The following is a 19,615-nucleotide window of genomic DNA, read 5'->3' as shown; positions in this document are numbered from 1 at the left end:
ATAGTTTCCTGTCATGTGGCAGCACAGGAAAATTTAATCTAATCCTATTATGCATGCATACTAGAATACGTATTCAGTTTTAGTTATATGCTAAATCATAACTCTTTTGAACTACATTGAATCACTATGCATAACTATGTAATTTTTAAAATTATATGACAATTGCATACATGTATATAAAGAATTTTGATCTTTTTCACCACCCATTACACTCTTATCCCATTTTCTGCAACTAAAACTCTTCTAATTCCCCATAATTCCTCCACTTTCATGTCTTTCTTTTTTTTTTTAACCCACTGAGTTTAACTGAGGGCTCTTACCTGAACATAGTAATAGGCTATTTATCAGGAAGTGAGTGACTAGTTCTAAGTCATCGGTGGCTACACTACTAAAGAAGTTGCTGCTCCTATAACTTTACATTTTTATTTAACACCCACTGCTTGTAACACTCTAGAGTCAGAAGTTTAGTTTTGTTTCTATAATAAACTGCATAAGTTAAAATAATGTGATTTTTAAAATTTTTATTGAGCACCTATTTAAAACCATAAGGACATTCTATGCCTATCCTAACCCTGAATAATTACATGGAGACTTATATTTATTTATAATAGGCTTAGGCCTTAGCTTACTCTTGTTCCTGACTAGCTCCTATAACCTACGTTAACTCATTCATATTAATCTAAGTTCCTCCACATGGTTAGTTACCTCTCCTCAGTTTCCTAGTCTGACTTCCTCCATATATCACAGGTGAATTCTCCCACGCCTCTTTCTTTCCCAGAGTTCCTTTCTCTGCCGGAAGTCCTGCCTATTCTCTCTTGCCTTTGCTATAGGCCATTCAACTTTTTATTCAACCAATCAGAAGGTGATGGAAAACAATGTTTACAAAGTACTGAGGCAAGAGAAGCTTCATAAGAATTACAATGCAAAAATCTGGCCTCTACTCAACTCTCTGGGTACAAAGATCAGCATTTGAACAATACCGGGACAATCCTTACACAGTGCATAAAAACATCCCTCCAACAGCACCATTTGCAACATTCTAGAGTCAGAGCTTTAGTTTTCTCTCTGTTGTAAGCTGGATAAGTTCAAATAATGTGAGATACACCTGACTCTTCATAAGTTTATAATATAATGGTGACATATAATATGAACATAAGTAATACATGCCCTAAAATGAAAAGGCTGTGAGAAAGAAAAAAGAAACTGCAGCTTGAATATAAAATTAGTCTGTCACTTCCTAAAATCATGTACTATTGCGTGTCCTCACCTGTGAGCTGTGCTGCTTTGGGTTGGAGGATGAGGACATTTTGAGGTCAAGAATCAGCTGCGTTAGAAGTGCACCTGGTCTGGGCGTGGGGGGATGGTCTACAGATATTAAAGCAGCCTGGATAATGGGGCAGACACCTAAAGATAATAAGCTCTATCTGTTGATTATCTATCTATCTATCTATCTATCTATCTATCTATCTATCATCTGTCTATCTCTTGGGAATAGAGACAGTCTGTTGATAAATGAAGCGGGCAGTAAGTGAAAGTGACTCTCACACAGTACCCATCACTGCTAAAGAGATTAGGGGCATTTGTTCATCTCTGTAGCATCTCTGCTTGGCTTCTATTGTCTCAGCCTCACTCACCTCCCCAGACTGAGAGAAACTTCTGTATTCCTTTCGGTGTTTATAGTTTCATTCAAGCACAATGTCAGTACTAACAAGAGTTATTTCTGTTTCTTTAAATTTTGTTCTGTTTTGATGGAATTCCACCATGAATGGAGCAAAAATCCCTAGAAAGCATAATGTCGACCCAAGATTAAAAAATAGCATAGCAAGTGACCACAAAACCTAAACAAATGCATGTCCACATCAGAGTTCAGCTGAGAGACAGACTGTGCTTAAAGCATCAGACATCCGTGTGCATTGGTTCCTTTCCCTCTCCTTGGGCCTGTTGCTCATTTCTGGCCGTCCCTGGAAACAGAGAATGATATCACTTAAGGCTTAGGCAATGCTATTTTGAAAGCTAAAACCCAATGTCAAAATAAAGGCAAGAAGATAAATCCTGTCCTAACAGCAAACATATGTTTCCTGCTCCTATTGCTAAGCCCAGATGTTAATCGCATGTTTGTCACCACGCTGATCTCTTCTTGTTTGGCACTAGCTGAAGCTTACATTGCAGGCAGGATAAATGTCATGTGTGTGCCATCAGGAAAACCAAGATTATTATTCACTGTCTGGTAAAATACGGATGACATTTGAGAGCCAAATTGCTGAAGATTCTTTATTTGTCCATGTAGCTCCAACATGAATTCAGTGGGCTGAGCTATGGGAAAGACTGGACATGCTGACACGTTGCTCTATGAGGAAGGCAATAAAACAAAATTACTGTTCAACTTTGATTTAGAAGTCTTATGAGGGTTCATTTTTTAATTTGTGCTTTTACAGCACTCCACAGCATTTGAGAAAAATAGATTTAGCTTATTGTTTTAAGTCACTAAATCTTGCAGCCAATATTAGAAGTTGGCTGGCTACTTAATAAATGGGACCACTTAATGTGCTTTTGTAAAGAAAGAGAAAAATGGATCTCGGTTTTATATTCCATTCATTCTGGCCTGTGCATTTTTAACTCTGTTCAGTCTTTGATAATATGGCATAGGAAAAACACTTAGGTTCCAAATTGATCAGCTCTCTAAAAAAGTCAATCATTTTAAATTACATACAGGTTAATGTAATTGGTAAACACATTATGAATGAGAATTCTAAGTTTAACAAAGCATACTCTGATGGAGATTTTAATTTAATATTGACCCGTTGGATTTCATGTTTGTTTTTTATTGTCCTCATCTCTCATTTAAAAGCATAATGGGAATTAAAATTTCACATTAGTTATATTAGAGTCTTCTCTAGCATGGGGAAAACATATACATATATACACACATATTTGTGAAAATAAATATATTTTTATAGAACATAATGCAATTTAGCTCAGCAATAGTAACTTTCGACAGCCCAAGACAAATCATAGCCATTTTTTATTTGTTCACCAGATACATACAAAGAATGTCCTACATATTTGAGTGTTCATACTTTACTACACAAGAGCTGACAAATCAGAATGGCAGCCAAACATTAAGATATCTTTCTTGTTACACAAGTGCAAATTGACTTAGTATGTTGGAGAAGTAAAAATGTCAGAAGTGTCGCTGGAAGTGGGTTGGAGGCAAAAGTTGAATCTAAACTACCTTTGACTTGTCTATGGATGTCCAAAGACACTAAGCAGAGGGTTAGATACATTCATGAAGAATATTTGGCTAAAAATATACACATTGGAACTGTCCTCAAATAACTGATTATCAAATCTATACACTTGAAGAAATTAATTAATACTAAGTACACTGAGAAATGAATTTTAAAAGTGATGTAGTTGCAAAAGCAGATCAGGCAGCTTACCAACTTTAACGTTTGAGGAGATTGAGAAACAGCAATCAACTGGACACCAGAGAATAGAGTGCCAGGAGTCCAGCAAGAGAGAAGGATTCAAAAGAGAGGGTAGTTATCTGGTCAAACTAACATAGTCAAAAATCACATCAGTGTCCCCAACAGTCAAAAGGCTGAAGCAGGAGAAACACAATCATTCAAGTTTGTTAGGATTTTTACAAACAAACCCCAACTGGATGATGTTCAAGTGAAAATGAAAAGAGAGGTTTAAGATCTACTGTGGAAAACAGCTTTGCTGCAGACTTTCTCTAAATATAGAGACAGAATACAGGGAAATATAAGTTCCTTGCTGAAATCAATTACAGCTTATGTGTATGCTACCTGTAAAAAGCATTCACTTAAGAAGTTAAATAAAGAGAAAGAAAGACTAATCGGGGAGAATTCAGAGCAACGGCCTTGAGTAGGAGGGCGGGGGATCTGGTGTCTGAACTGTCCTCAAATTATAGTTTGTGCAACAGAAGAAAGAGCAGAGACTAATATGCTGGTGCATTGTGTTGGGAGATGGATTCTGTTCCATCAAGCAGGCAACCCATGAGGAGATTGGGGAGGAAGGAACACTGGAATTTGGGGAGCAAAGACTACAATGAATGAAACAGTCTTTTTGTCAAATTGTAAATGGATTGATGGTGTTTGTAAACATTTCCATAAAATATGCAAGACTCACTAAAGGGTAGTGACTTCATTGTCTATGGTCCTGTGTGTGTGTTTGTGTGTGTGTGTGTGTGTGTGTGTGTGTGTGTGTGTGTGTGTGTGTATCCTGTTGTTTTGTCAAAGGAATAAAAATATGAAAAAAAGGTCATAGTACCAGAGAATCAGAATAGAAATAGACCATGAAATCCAAATTGGCCACAGGCAGACATGAAAATATGGAATAGATTTCATTTTTGAAATGGATCTGCAGTCTGGATATTTCTCATATATTGCTATTTTTTAAGAGAACTGACAATGAGGAAGGTGAGGTTATAGACTAAAAGACTAGAAATCATGATAATGGAAGAGTTTTGATCACTGGGCAAGACAGACCAGAAGAACAAGAATGGCTGAGTGGAACACAGGGTAAGATCGTTAGAGGTGAAGGAAGCAAGAAAAAAGAGTCTAGGATGTAGAAGGATGATCTGTATGAATATTTAAATGTGTGTTATGATCTGTATGAATATTTAAATATGTGATATGACAATAGTACTGTGAAGAAAATGAAAATGTGTAAGGATAAATGTCTTCAAGAAATGCTCTCCAGTGCACCACCTATCTATAGGAAAGTGTAATGGCAGGAGACACAGGACATTAGTCTGTAGACATTGTATGCAAGGCATAGCACTTCACAAAAGAAAGGAGAACAGAAATTCCAAGAACAAGGAGTCATGCAGACACTTATCTCTCCTGCAGTACCAGGGCTCTAGAGAGGATGGGAGGGAGAACAGCCATCATTTCTGGGCCTTCCAGAGGGTCAGAATGCAATGCCCAGAGAGGGAAGTAGGCTGAAGTATTTACCTAACTACATGCTCCAAGAGTTGATTCTGTTTTTTCTTTTTCCTTCAGTCTACATGCATTGTCACCATTTTTAAAGAAAAATGACCGTAACTTATCCTACTGAAAATTCATTCATAAGTAATACTGGTGTTAAGGTTACCCAAATGACTAGAACAGTCTAGAGTCACTGAAAAGCTTTTTCTGGCTGTGCCTCTCACTTACCCTCTGTGTAGAGTCTGCTTTTCTAAAGGGCACGTCACAGCCACAGGCCTGCTGATGACACTGATGATTTTTATTAACCACTGGCACTCTCTATTTCTAGAATGGAGAAGTTAAAATCAGAGCTTTTACTCAAGAAAGCATTTCCCAGTAAGAACATAACCTGAAGACAACCTTTTATTTGACAACTTTTTATTTGATTGTTCAGGGTCTTGTTTTTCTATGCTGGAGATTCAAGCCTTTGCTCCTGACAGGCAGACACTCTAGCATAGATGATCCACATCCCAGACCACATAATGCAAGAATGTACGATATATTTTAGGCTAAGTGACCACTGATTGTAAGTTGAACTCTCCAGTAGTTGAAGTACCCAAAAACCAGCTACATACTTTCCAAGTACCTTGTATTGTCCACATGCTAGGTAATACACAGGCAACCAAGTTCCATTTGGATTTCTGATAAATAACAAGTATTTTTTGTAAATATGTCACAAATATTTTACGGACAAAATGGGAGGGCCATGCTGTGTGTGGAGGAATCACAGTCCTTGGAAGCCTGCTAACTTCAGAACTGCGCCCTGTATAGTCACCCAAGTAAATGCCTGGACAGCACAACAAGCCCAGCTGGAAACACTGGGGTGGGTTTTTACTGAAAGCCATGCATCTGTATGTTTCCAAAACACCTTATTTATAAGTAAGCCTATTTATAAATAAGTCTAAAGAAATGTAATGGTTGTTTTGAGATTCAGTAATATCATCATTATTTGAGAAATTGTCTCACTATGTAGCCCAGATTGACCTTGAACTCTTGATCTTTCTGTCTTAATCACACTGGGTATTGCGATTGCAATGCCTGACTTATTGTACTTTTCTTTTTAGCTCTTTTTTTTTTCTCATTGACACTGTACCATATTTCTCTTGCAGAAGGCAAAACAATGCTGCAATCAAGAATTAATGTTTAGTACCTCTGCCAGGCCCAGAATTATAAAGAGCTCAAGGACATGGCAGCATAAACACAGAGAAATAATTAACCAGTTCTGACGTTTCAGGAACTAATAGGAAAGACATCTTGATTGATATAGAAGTTCATTATCCATTGGATAATAAGTCCAAACTTTTGCCAAAAATTATCAATAATAATTGACCAGTCATCAAAGATTTAAGAAGGTTGTGTTTTCTTTAACCAGTTCTGTTCAGTGTGAGATTTTATTTTTAAACATTTGAATTAAAAAACAAACAAATAACTTGTAGTCAGCTGCTTGACTATGAACTGATTTTCTTAAGTATGAGCTCCTGTTCATCAACTTCATAACAGATCAAAGTGTAGAGATAGAATATGACAATTGCCTAGTTTGTAATGAATATAAATTGTTGATAAGAATAATTTACACTAGGAACCAAGGCCATTCGCACTGGAAGACACTGGATCTGCACTGCACTGGATCTTGGCTAATTCTGCAATGCATGGTTACACAGCACTGTGTGTGTGAGGGTTAGCTCTCAGTCTGCTCTTGGTGAGTCACTGGCTCACAGGAAAAGAGTGAGTAATCATCGTGGGACCAATGAAGGACAAGGTAGAAAGGAAGAAGAAAGAAACATGTAGAAAAAAAAGAGGATAAAGAAAGCAGGGTATCTTTAATGAGATAAATATACTCCATACAGTGACACATAAAGGGATGGAAGAGAGATGGTGAGGAGAACAGAGAATAAGCAAGGCTCCAGTCAAGAACAGGTCCCTTCTTTTAGAGGGAAGACATGGCCACTATCAAGATTTAGGAAGTTAATTGTTAAATATTTATTTTGGAAGAGCAAGTGGTAACTTTGCAGAAGCAGAGTTGAGAAGGGTTAGCAAGATGAAACGTGGACCCAACTGCTAAAACCCAGATGGAAATTGAAGGTTCTAGAACTAGGAATGTGGCAGTAACACAGAAGGGAGATACCTACTTTTACTTACTTTGAGGCTGATGTGGCCGTAGCTGTCAAAGCTGGTGACAGCTCCTAAAGTCAAGTTTCTCTTTCATCCTGTGACATGGTACTTTCAAATCTCCCTCAGGACACCAGCCTCAGCACTGACTCTGCCAGTGACTCTACTGTGTCTACTTCAGAAAAATTAAAATACATGGACATTCCTGAGCTGTGGGGCCGTGATCACAGAATTTAGCATTTTCTTTTATCTATAGGACAAGATACAGATAAACAACAAAACACTTGTTTTGAGCCTGGACATGGGAGGAACAGAACAATGGAGTGACTTGCATTTCTTGATACACATCTTTGAATGGTCAAGAAAGCCAGTCAAAAGGAATTCAGATATAGATATATTTTTATATCTATAAATAGGTATAGAGGACAGATAGAATTCAAATATAAAGTTGAATCTAAAGATACAAATCTCAAAGACAGCTTTAGATTTCTGAGTCAATAAAGGTGTCACCAAAGTCACCCTAAAACACTGTGCTGAATTGTGACAGATTTAAAATGAAAAACTTAAATTATAAACAAAAGGAAAATGGGTAAGAAAACAAGCAGCGGCAACACAGATGGGTAAGAAATGGACAGAGTCCGGTATCAGAAAAGCAAATATCAAATCCTGTCACTGAGGACAAAATAACTGCTGGATTCTGAAAAGAATACTTTTTAATACAAAGATAATTAGAAATAAGATGAGAGCATATTTTAGAGGCCAGTTAGGCAAAACCTGTTCATGACTGACCATAACATAAGTAGGAACAGAGGAGTCCACAGTTGAGGCCTTCTCTGGCTTCACTTGTGTCAAGGAGAACATGGTTCACCGTGTTCTTTATGCACGAGTGTGTGTTACATGGCTTTATGCTTGACCATGTTTAACACAGATGAAAAAGAAGAGAAGGTGGAGAGATGGCGAATGGATTTGGGTTTCTACATGGTTCCTTGAGTGTGAAAATTAGAGCCAGAGCATTGATGAAGGAGTCAGTGCTGGATGGTTCTCTTTTTTTTTTTTAATTTTTTTCTCCTTTATTAATTTATTCTTGTTACCTCTCAATGGTTATCCCATCCCTTGTATCCTCCCATTCTTCCCTCCCTCCCATTTTCCCCTTACTCCCTTCCCCTATGACTGTTCCTGAGGGGGATTACCTCCCCCTGTATATGTTCATAGGGTATCAAGTCTCTTCTTGGTCACCTGCTGTCCTTCCTCTGAGTGCCACCAGGCCGCTGAATAGTTCTCTACAGCCATCTCTGTCTCACCACACTGGGGCATAAGGAGCAGAATCCTGTTTCCTGAGCATTCTGGCAGTTGGGTGTCTAAACCCAATGTGCCAGCAGCAGTGCTTCCTCCTCACACCCAATGGAAGGAAGAATCACTGCCTGCTTCTGCTCCTGAGCTTCTATAGCTAGCCAGCTTCACCCAGGGTCTGTTTGTATTGCTTTCTTTTGTAACATCCAACCATCCCTTTTGATAAGGGGACCGATCGTGTTCAATTAGAGCACCCCAGCTTACATGCTGTAGTTGCTTTTCTATTGACGTGAAGAGACGCCATGACCAAGGCAACTCATAAAAGAAAATGTTTACTGGGACTCACGGCTACAAAGGGTTAGAGTCTGTGATCGTCCTGACAGGGGGCATGGCAGCAGGCTGACAGGCAGGATAACTGAAGCAAGACGTAGAGAGAGATCTGACTAGGAATGGAGTGGGCATTTGAAACCTCAAAGCCCACAAAGGCCACACTTCCTTATCCTTCCAAAACAGTTCCACCAACTAGGGAACAAGTGCCCAAATCTATGAGCTATCTGGGCTATGATCATTCAACCCACCACATTAGCTCAACTAATTATATCCCAAATGACACCATTTCCCAATCAGATCACATTCTACGGTTCTGCGATGTACCAAATCAGTGTGTGAACTTGTGGGAGTGACACAATTTAGCCTGTAAGATGAAAAGCAGGCATTTCTTCCATTGCAACATGAAGGAAGGAACACAAGTGTGCATGTGTGTGTCCACAGAATTGACAGCAGTTTTGTAGTGGAGAGAGTCATCAGCAGAGAGGTCCGCTTGGAAATAAGAGTTTCCTGATGAGGGTTTGAAAGACCATTGCACATAATAAGAGAAGGCTGACCTGAGAGTTCTTGACAGGCACTACCATGTTGGCCTGTGTGTGTGTGTGTGTGTGTGTGTGTGTGTGTGTGTGTGTGTGTGTGATATAATCAATAATTCAGCGTGTTCTTTATAAAATCATCGAATATCTTCTGAGGACAAGCTACTTTCATTTTGTGATAGCTTACAACAAACTAAACGCCAGTTTCACTAAGGAAAGGCTATTCTCAGATTAACCAGGCTTACATATATTTGGAACTTGAGTTAAATCCTAATTTATTTGTCATGATCCCTATTCTTATACTCATTTCATATTTATACAAAATATACCTAAATTTTATGCCTAAAATATGCATGCCTAAAACTTGTTCCCTTTAATGCTTTTTCTCTCCTAGATCATCGTAAAGAGAGACAGTACCTAATGCATCTACGTGTCTTCTAATATGTCTTAGTAGCCCTTGGTGCTGAGAAGGGATTTAATCCTCAGTGAACAATCTTGAATTGAACTTTAAGGGATGGTTTCTCACAAAGCAAGAAACTATGTCATTTGGAAAGCAATTTTTCTCAGAATGTTTTATCTAAAGCTTTATATTTTCCATAAAAGGGAGATTTGTAAGACTTGTAGATAATTATACAATTACAGAACATAAACATTTATGATGACCTCCAGCAACATAGCAACCTTGAATCTCTTGAAGAAATATAATTGATCTGAAGCCACATTTTTAAAAACTAGCTTAATTCATGGCACAACAATATTGACAGTACAGCTGCAAATTTTCTTTTCTGTTTATGGAATTGATAACAGGTACTCGTTTAAAAAGTCATATAATAAAGCAATGTTGCATGTAAGAGTGATGAGGATTAGTGGGAAAATATTATAAATGAGATAATATACTATTGTATTTTATGTTTTTTTTTTCAGAGTGATTGTGTACTTAGTTTTTTTCTCTCTGACAATGTACAAACAACACTTGAAGACTCTCCATTTGTGCACCCAGGCAAGTGAATCTGTCAAAATTACCACATGCAATGATTGTATATATAATTGTCGGGAAGATCCACCGGTAATATCTTCAGTTTCAACTGATAATGTCTTTTTAATGCTAAGGCCTTAATGTTCTCCCCCTAAGCATTTCTAAAGAGCGTGAACCCCTTAAGAATATGGTCTTCAAGTTAAGATAAACACAGATGTGCTTGTTCATTTAAGATAGTGACAAGATGCCACATTACCACTCATTTCAATTAGTTGTCCTTTGAATTACAATTGCATATCAGAGGATGAATTTTCGTTTTTCCTGGCAGGGGAGTCTTATAGTTTTACCACTGCCTCACAAAGCAACAACAATAAAACAAATATTCAGAGAGTTTCACTCTTACGTTTTAAATCCCATAGCACTCGGCTCTCTGAACAAAGCCTCACATTGGTGCCACCATCTCTTTCTCTTGCAAATGTGTCCTGTGTGAGTTCTAATGGACACCCAATCATTTCCTCCAATGCTGACAGAAGCTCCTTTGACAGTTCTACCCATCTCAAGCATTTGTGCTATATTCTACAGCTAGAAATGGCAATCCAATAACATGCTATCTTTTTATAGAGATTCATTTGTTTGATTTGTTGTGTATGTTTGTTGGCAGCATGTGTGCGTGTGCAGCACATGTGTGCAAGTGTCGCCAGAAGCCAGAGGGCATCACATGCCCTGGAACTAAGGTTAGAGGTGATGTGGGTTCTGGGAACTTAATTCTGGGTCCTCTGCAAATGTAGTAACCCCTCTTCATCATGAGGCCATCTTCAGAGCTAAACATGCTAGTTTTACTCACCGTGTTTATAAATCCATAATTTTCCAGCCATAACCAGTTCTTTCAACTCTCAGTCTTCATTTTGTCCACATTCACCTCCTGGCTCTCGTGTTTAAAGCTATATGCATGTGCTTGTCACACCGGCTTCTATCTGGCATCCTAAGTATGTTTTTGCCTACATAGACAGTTTCCTGATAGTCTGTCCTGAAGCATAATTATTTATTAACTTGTGTGACTGTGTTTGCACCTAACCAGCTTCTCTTGAGATCCTAGAAATAACTCCGAGTCAAGGACTCCCTTCCAGAACCTGCGTTGCTTTAAATGTCTAATTCCTGAGAGAATTATATGAGGACTTCTAAGGAGAGAGGGAGAGAGAAGGGGAGAAAGTAGAAAGGAAAAAAAAGAGAAAATAATCAATTTTAATTCCCAGGGAGATGTTACTATCATCAATATTACAAACTTTAATGATCCAGATTTGGAAAAAATAAAATATCAAGTTGTTGGATTCTAGAGATTCTGTCAAAATGGGGCTGTGTGGCCCTCTTTGTCACTAAAGTCCCTCAAGAAAAATTGCTACCTTATGTTTCAAGAAATTACACCTCAGATTACTGTTGACTTTTGGTTTTGTTTATAGCAGTATTTCTGAAAGGTATTTTGAAATAAATACATAAGCACCCAAATTATGATGGTTTTCATAAAAAACTGAAGCAGCACTTTGAGAACATTTCCAAATTTAAAATGTCTTGTGTCATCAACGCTCAAGAATTGTGTCATTATGAGTGACAAAAGATTTGATTCATGCCATCTCTAAGTTATAGGCTGCCTACTAAAAACAGCCTATTGTCTTAAAACAATAGGACCCATCTTCCAAGCAGGATATGCAAGGATATCCTGCATAATGAGCAAGGACTCGCAGCAAGCTATGCCTTACCTTGTTCTTCCAATCATTTCCTCTTTTATAATTCTGGATTCTTAATCTTTTGGTGCAGAATAGCTGCTGTTAGCAAGAAGCCTGTTTACTTGAGCATTATGCTCATCCTTGAGTTGAAATTGTAAGCTTATGTTGTTAAATGATTAGAGGGCAAAGTTATTCAAATGTGTTCACATACTGATTTACATAGAACAACCTTAAACCAAAATCTGAGACATTGATCACCTCTATTGGAGTGCTGATTTTGCATACTTATGTCTCCAGATAAAAGCCTCAAAGTCACAGAAAGAATAGTGTGTGTGCTGGATAATCTTGATTGTCAACTTGTCACACGTGGGGGAGAGAGCCTCAACAGAAGAACTCCCTTCCTCAGATTGGTTGTGGGCATGTCTGCAGGATATTTTCATGAAGAATGCGCAGTCTCTGTGTGCATTGCCATTTCTAGACAGGTGGGCATGAGCTGTATAGGAAAGGGAGTTGAGGAAGCCACAAGGATCAGGCCAGTAAGCAGCCTTCCTTCAGGGCCTCTGCTTCATATCCTGCCTCCAGGTTCATGCCTCGAATTTTTCTATTGACTTCGTTTGGTGGTGGACTTTAACCTATAAGTCACATAAGCTCTTTCTTCCCCAAGTTGCTTTTGTTTGTGGTATTTATCACAGCAACAGAAATCAAACTGAAACAACATGTCACCCTAAGTCTGGGAGACACTGGTAGTCCTTGGGCTTCGCGTTCTCATAAAATATGATTTCGTGCAACAGCTTAAGACTTCATCTCGTCTCAATGCCAGTCTGCTTTCCTCTCCTGTAACATTTCTTAGCTCCTCACTGTCCATCAAGTCACTTACTTCAATGATGACTCTAGAGCATGTGTTAGTTTACAGATGAGAACTCTTTGATGGGATAAAGGGTGTTCATATTGCCCTCCTTTGTAATCCAAGATGTACCGCCAAGTCTGGCTTCCCACACAAATACTCCCCAATAATTACTGAACAAATGTAGGCAGTGACAGCCTCAGAGACATGGTGATAATCTCTATAAAGGCAGATTAGTGTTTTTGTAAAAGGAGGAGAAAGGTTTAAAATCATGTTGTCTTCCCACAGTCCTGACGTCATGGAAACATCCTGAGACAGGAGAGATCCCAAACACTAGAATATTTTAAAGCATCACTTGGGAAAAATATCTTCTACAAATTATTATATTGAATGCTATTGACTTCATAATACAATCTAAAACTCCTTGTGGATGTTATTTTAGCTCTCTCTATATCAACTCTCTGATGACATAGTCTTCTGTATGCTATAAAGATTAATATATCTTGCACAGTTTTACATTGCTATAATGACTATCTGGCATAGTCAATTTAAGAGAAATGGTTTATCTGGGCTCATGGTTTCAAAGATTTTAGTCTTTGTACATTTGATCATGTTGGGATCTCTGGTAAGGCCATGGTTAGAGCACATACATGAAGCAAAGCTATTCACCGCATGTGGCAAGACAGGACAGAGATAAAAGGAAAGGGAGCAGGGTCCTCATGTCCTCCTCTAGGGAAAGCCCTCAGTAACAGCTTTCTCCCTCGCAGAACGCTCACCTTCATAGGCTCTACCTACTGTCATAGGCTGAGGACCAAGCCTTCAAAACATAGGTCTTTGAGGAGCACATCCATACCTCCCACGTCCAATAATACTGTCACACAAACAAAAGTGAATTAAGTAACCCATCCATGCCCACCACACAATTCTCATGTGTGAACGACAGACACGTGATGAAATGTTGAAATAATGAAATAGGTAATGAAGTACAACCTTGGGCAATAATTATCAGTTCTAAGAGGATGGGTTAATGATTCCTTTTAAAGGATATTTGTAATTACAAGCTGTTGTAAAGGCAAGCTTTGCATCATCACATCAAGTCACTGCCTCCACATTATGATGTGTATTTAAAAGAGAATTTGAAGTCACAGCTCCACAAGTCAGACACTCAATGGTCTAGCTATCCACTCAGTAAAAAAAACAAAACAAAACAAAACAAAAATTTAAAGAAGTTGAACTGTGGAATGTAGGTTTCCAATTAAAGTTTTAATGATAAGTCATGTGATGGGGAAAAAATGAACTGTCATGTTTTGAAATATGTCAAGTTAAATATACTCAGGATTCATTATATATTTCAAAATAAAAAATAATTCACACGTATTACTCCTAAGCATATACAGCCTGGTACTAGGAAGACATTAGGGAAAGTTCCAACAGTGAATGCAACTGGGTGGCCAATAAAAATGTAGTGAGAAATACGTTTTTGCCTTTGATTCAGTTAAGAAACAAATATTGTCAAAAAAAAAAAAAAAAGGAGGGGCTGGAGAAATGGCTTAGTGGTTAAGAGCGCCGCCTGCTCTTCCAGAGGTCCTGAGTTCAATTCCCCAGCAACCACATGGTGGCTCACAACCATCTATAATGTAAACTGATACCCTCTTCTGCAGATAAAGCACTCATATGCAATAAATAAATCTTTTTTTTTTTAAGTTTTAAAAATCTACTGCTATTAAGCAAGGGTATATCCTGTAAAAAACACCAACAATGTCCTTAGGTATTCCAAATGTGCAAAGAGTAACAGCTTGGTTAGCAAAACCTTCCATTAAAAATCACAACAGCAACAAGTTAGAGTTAAAACAAAACACAAATAGCTAAATATGAGCTTAACTCATCTATTGAGGAAAAATGGTTTAAAATTGGAGTGAAAATCCAAACCACAACTATAGACACTATAAAAACAAAACAAACAAACAAAAACAAAAACAAAAAACACCTAAAACAAGTTGATTTTTAAAAGGCTGAGATTTTAAATATTGCCATAGGGAGAAGAAAAGAACCAGAAGTCAAAACACTGATTAGGAAAAGGACCGTTTGGGTTCCAAAGCTTCTATTATAATAAAACAAATGATGAAACTATTACCTAGACTGTGAAATTACAAATAATACAAGATGTTATGACTCTCCATTAAGTAATGTGACAGCTATGTATATAAAGCAAAACCTGTGAGACACATGAGAGACACCCACCAAAACACACTAAGTAGAAAATACTTTAACATGCAACCTTCAATTTGTGAACACTTCAGTGAGAAAGAACAATCTGTTCACACACACACACACACACACACACACACACACACACACACGCACACAAAGTAAAACGAGTAAGGCAAATGCCTGGTTTTATGTCACTTTCCTCACACTGAAAACAGAAGGAATGATCTTTCTAAATGCCTATTAGATCACAAAACAAGTTTGACAAATTCCAGAAAGTAGGCATACTGCCAAGGCTATCATTTAACTGTGACACAGTAAAATTGGATGGGTCATTTCAGAAGGGCAGAAGATAATTACATTTGGAAATTTAAAAACAAAATATATTTTAAGAACTTTTGGGTCAAAAGAAATTGCAGCCCCAAATTTCCAAAGCCTCAGCAGAGCAGTACCCACTGTCCCAACAGCACACAGCTGTCACCTCAACGATGCTGCTCTGATATCACGGCTGGCTCTTCAGCCCAGCTGACCAGAAATGACAAAATCATAATTCAAAACACAACACAAATAGCCCAAGCAGAGTCTCGGCGGCCTCTCAGTGATTTAAAACCTGATGGTTACACCGCTGCCTAAACAGTTAAAGATGGAGGTGAGAGGAAAATTATTCACATTAGCTTTCTGAAACAAAGTATTCATACCGAAAGCTTCAAGATGTATAAAGGCTGCAAAATAAGAAATCAGAGATAAATATCACTCATGAATATCAATGGAAAACTCTATTAGACAAAATAATCCATCAGCTCACTACAGGAATGGCCAGAAACAATTCAATATTATTTGTATTCAATATTATTATTATACATAGAGATAAACATTTTTTAAAAGCTCACATGGCCATGTCAGTGGACCTAAAAGGACATTTGATACCACTAAATTTCCATTTTTAAAAAAATCTCAAAAAGTAAAAAGAAATGACCTTTGCATGAGATATTCTAACAACAATTATGAGGGAAAAACACTGAAAAACACACTCACAAAAATGAAGAACAACCCCCCCCCCCGACTCAAGAGCATATCACAGCTTCTTCATGGTATAGAAAATGGACAGGTATAGAAAATGAGGCAGGGCTCATTCCTCACATTTTCCACCCTTTCCTCAAAATGTATCTTCCCAATAAGGATGTCCATAGCCACCTGTGAAAATCGCACCCTGCCTGTATTTTGGAAGCGCCCAGAGCTTTAGGCCCTGATGTTGCTGACATTCACCATAATATAGACTATACTTATTCGCTGTGCTTTTAACAATTTCTCTCATGCTGGATAACATCTGTCTCTTCCACTCAATATACTCAGTACACTGACTTGTCCAGAACAGGTTCAAAAATACATTCGATAAAAACAGCAGCTACAGATTGATGTATACTTGTATCTATCATATTTTAGATGTTTTTATATATATTTATTAAATATGTCAGATATAAGGCCTATTTAGAATATTTAAGTCCCAACAATAATGTTCTCATAAAAAGGTTTAGGATGGACTTAATAAGAAACAGGTAAAAGCAAACATAAACCACAAAGTAAAACTGAGAAATCTGAAGAACAAATGAAAATGCACATTAATACTCCTGGGGAGGCAATTTTGACATCTTAAAGATGACACATATTTAAGTGTAATGTATTCTTTAAAAATATTAACTGACTCATTTTAAAAAAAATCTGTAAAACCAGAGCAAAGAAATAAAATGGACACAAGGCCTCAGATTACAATCCATAAAAATTAAATCACTGTTATGAATGTGCCTAAGTGGACACACGAATAAATCAATATGAAGGTTGCCATAGATTGTCCATGAGTAGAGCCAAATACACTGAAAATTTCAGTATGTGACCAGAACAGAGACGGGAACCTCAGTAAATGGCTTATAACACCCTGCACTGCATAGTGTAAACTACAAATAGAGGAAGAAATGGTAAATGCAAATAATGAAATCATAGATGACCAAGAAAATCTGGGGCAACCTTTATAATTCCTAAAGTGCACTGCAAAGGTAAAGCTTAGAGTGCTTGACAACCTTATATAGCAATAAACACTTCAGTAAAATAAAAGTAAAATGCAATGGTGAGTGACCAAGTAGATGAAATGTTGCTGATTCATCTCAAATATCTGTTCAGTTAGCATATAATTGTCCTCTAGAAATTGATAAGAAAATTAAGACTATGAAAGATAAGGACACAAAAATACAAGTGGCTCTAGACCAACGAGAAGATGCTCAACCTCATTCATAAGAGAATTACAAGTTAAATTACATGGATGCCATGGGTTCCCCCCCCCCCACCCATCAGACTGGCAAAAACCCAACAATTTAATTAGCATCTCAGTTGCAAATCAGCAGGCCTCTCTTACACTCCTGGTGATAATACAAATTGGTACAAGCACCGTGGAATGATTTGGCAATATTTATCAAAATTACGCAGGCAAATACACTCGGACCAGCAAATTCTGCTACTGAGTTTTTGTTTTGATGGTCACACTAGCACAGGTGACGTGTCTTCAAGGCAGTCCCTGGAAACATGATTCACATGCCCACACAACACTGGAAAAGGCCCACACACCCATCCTGTGGAACTCGTTAGGTAATCACAATATTAATTTTTGTAATATTTATATAAAATATCTACAAATGTTTTGTGCAGAAGAATAATAGGTCATGGCCTTTTACAGTGATGGAAAAGAAGAATTATATATCTATCTTTGTTTTTGTGGATCAATTTGAAAAGAATATGTATCTCTATTGGAAGATACAGAAACCATTAGCAGAATAGTGGGTAGACAGATACCAGACATGGGAAGATTTTTTTAATTCATTCTTTAAAAATCATTTGTCACCTTTAATCACAAGAATACATTGTCTCCTGAAAAAATCAACTTCAAAATGCAATTTTTGTTGAAATAGAAAGTTGTGTATTTGTTAGTTAAGGCACTCAGGACAGACACATGTGCACTTGATAATACCTTATCAGCCACAAGGAAGCCAGTGAGCATTGCAGATCCCCACAGTGACCAGAAAATTCTAGCATATCTCTCCCCATATCAAGCTATCCTCACGCTTTCATCCTCAAGCTCTTCACTTAAACCTCTTCTTCTACATTGTGATGCTCATTTTATGATTTACAGCATGGTGTTTATAAATATGGCCCCCAATATCACTTAATCCTCCACTATGTTCCTTTCCTGTCCATTTATTTTAAATAGTATTAATTTATTCTTTGAAATTTTCATACATGCATCCAGTGTGTCTTAATCATATCCACTGTCCTCCCCCCTTTATCTGTCCTGAAGCTTCCCTTACACAACCAACCTCTTCCCACCTCCATGCACTTTTCTTGTATAACCCATTGAGACAGTCAGTAATCCCTACATGTGTATAGGTGTGGAGCATCCACTGAGGGCATGAGCAAACTACCTGTGGCCACACCCCCACAAGTGACTCTTGCTGCTACTGCCCAGTTGTGAACACTCAGTTAGGGATGGGTCTCAGCAGCCTCTCTCTGACTGGCTCCATATAGGGCAGATCTTGGCCAGGCAAGCATAGTCACAGTCAGTGCCTGTGATGCCCCATGTTTGACCTGCCTGACTTTGGAGAAAGTGCCTTAGTTTCCACGTGTGTGTGTGTGTTTGTGTGTGTGTGCGAGAGAGACAGAGACAGAGACAGAGACACACACACACAGAGAGAGAGAGAGAGAGAGAGAGAAGGAGAAACTAACCTTGCTTGCTGTGGAGAGTTAGGTAAATGCCGCCCATAGGCTGGCACATTCTCAATCTTTCTAGGTCTCTCTACTAAGGACCTATTAGCTGTTAAGAATCCCTACTGACCCCAGATCTTTCTGGGGTCCTGAACCCCCTAAGGCTATGATGGAGTCTCTAGCCAGAGGAAAGCATCGCCAGTCAGTGCACACAGCCACTGCACCTCTACTGCTCAGACCCCATCATAAATTTATGATAATTTCCTACCCTTGAATTAAAACTTCTCTCATTAAATACATTGGGTTTCTATTTAATAATTCCTTCACCTCTTAGTTCAAATATAATATTCATTGTGCATTAAAATGTCTTCAGTATTTTAGCACCTTCATACCTAGTGCTTAGTAATATTTTTTTATTATGAAACGTAATTTGCTTCAGTGGGAATCAACTTACAGTGTCTCTCAATCACTATAATGAGGATATTTAAGTGATTTTTAATGTATTTATATAACAGATGTCCCCTTGGTTAAAAGAAGCCCTCGTTTAATTATCAATAACCTCCATTATTAACCATGAACCCAATTACTTGATAATAAAACTAGTATCACGTATATGTGATGAATAACCTGCTCCAAAGCATGAAAGAGGCACAGAGAAATGGCACGCCCAGCTGCTGCAATCTTAACGGACTGGGAACAGTTAGAGGGTTGAAAGTAACCATCAGAAAACCAAGTGGACCACACAGTACATCCTACACTGAATACTGACTTTTTACTTTTTTCTAAATTTCTTCAGTATCTGTACAACCAGAGACTATCCAATGAGTCATTAGATCCACAATAACCTGTGTTTAATCCTTGGAGGG

The 19,615-nt window shown here is 37.9% G+C and overlaps 1 protein-coding gene across 8 annotated transcripts in view; it reads left to right on the top strand.

Moving 5' to 3' along the window:
• Positions 1-19,615, top strand: part of PIK3C2G (phosphatidylinositol-4-phosphate 3-kinase catalytic subunit type 2 gamma) — a 332,391-nt gene that overhangs the window by 278,700 nt on the left and 34,076 nt on the right. For 6 of the 8 annotated variants that reach the window (XM_084766214.1, XM_084766215.1, XM_084766216.1 and 3 more), the window contains one exon: positions 10,178-10,253. The exons of 1 other annotated variant lie outside the window; for it this stretch is intronic. In XM_084766214.1, coding sequence (XP_084622340.1) covers positions 10,178-10,253 — 76 coding nt within the window. One more of the 8 variants, XM_084766218.1, reaches the window with a different exon arrangement.

The sequence above is a fragment of the Acomys minous genome (assembly GCF_964271855.1).
Source record: "Acomys minous genome assembly, chromosome: 17".
Lineage (NCBI taxonomy): Eukaryota > Metazoa > Chordata > Mammalia > Rodentia > Muridae > Acomys > Acomys minous.
This window is presented reverse-complemented; position numbering and strand designations above follow the sequence as displayed.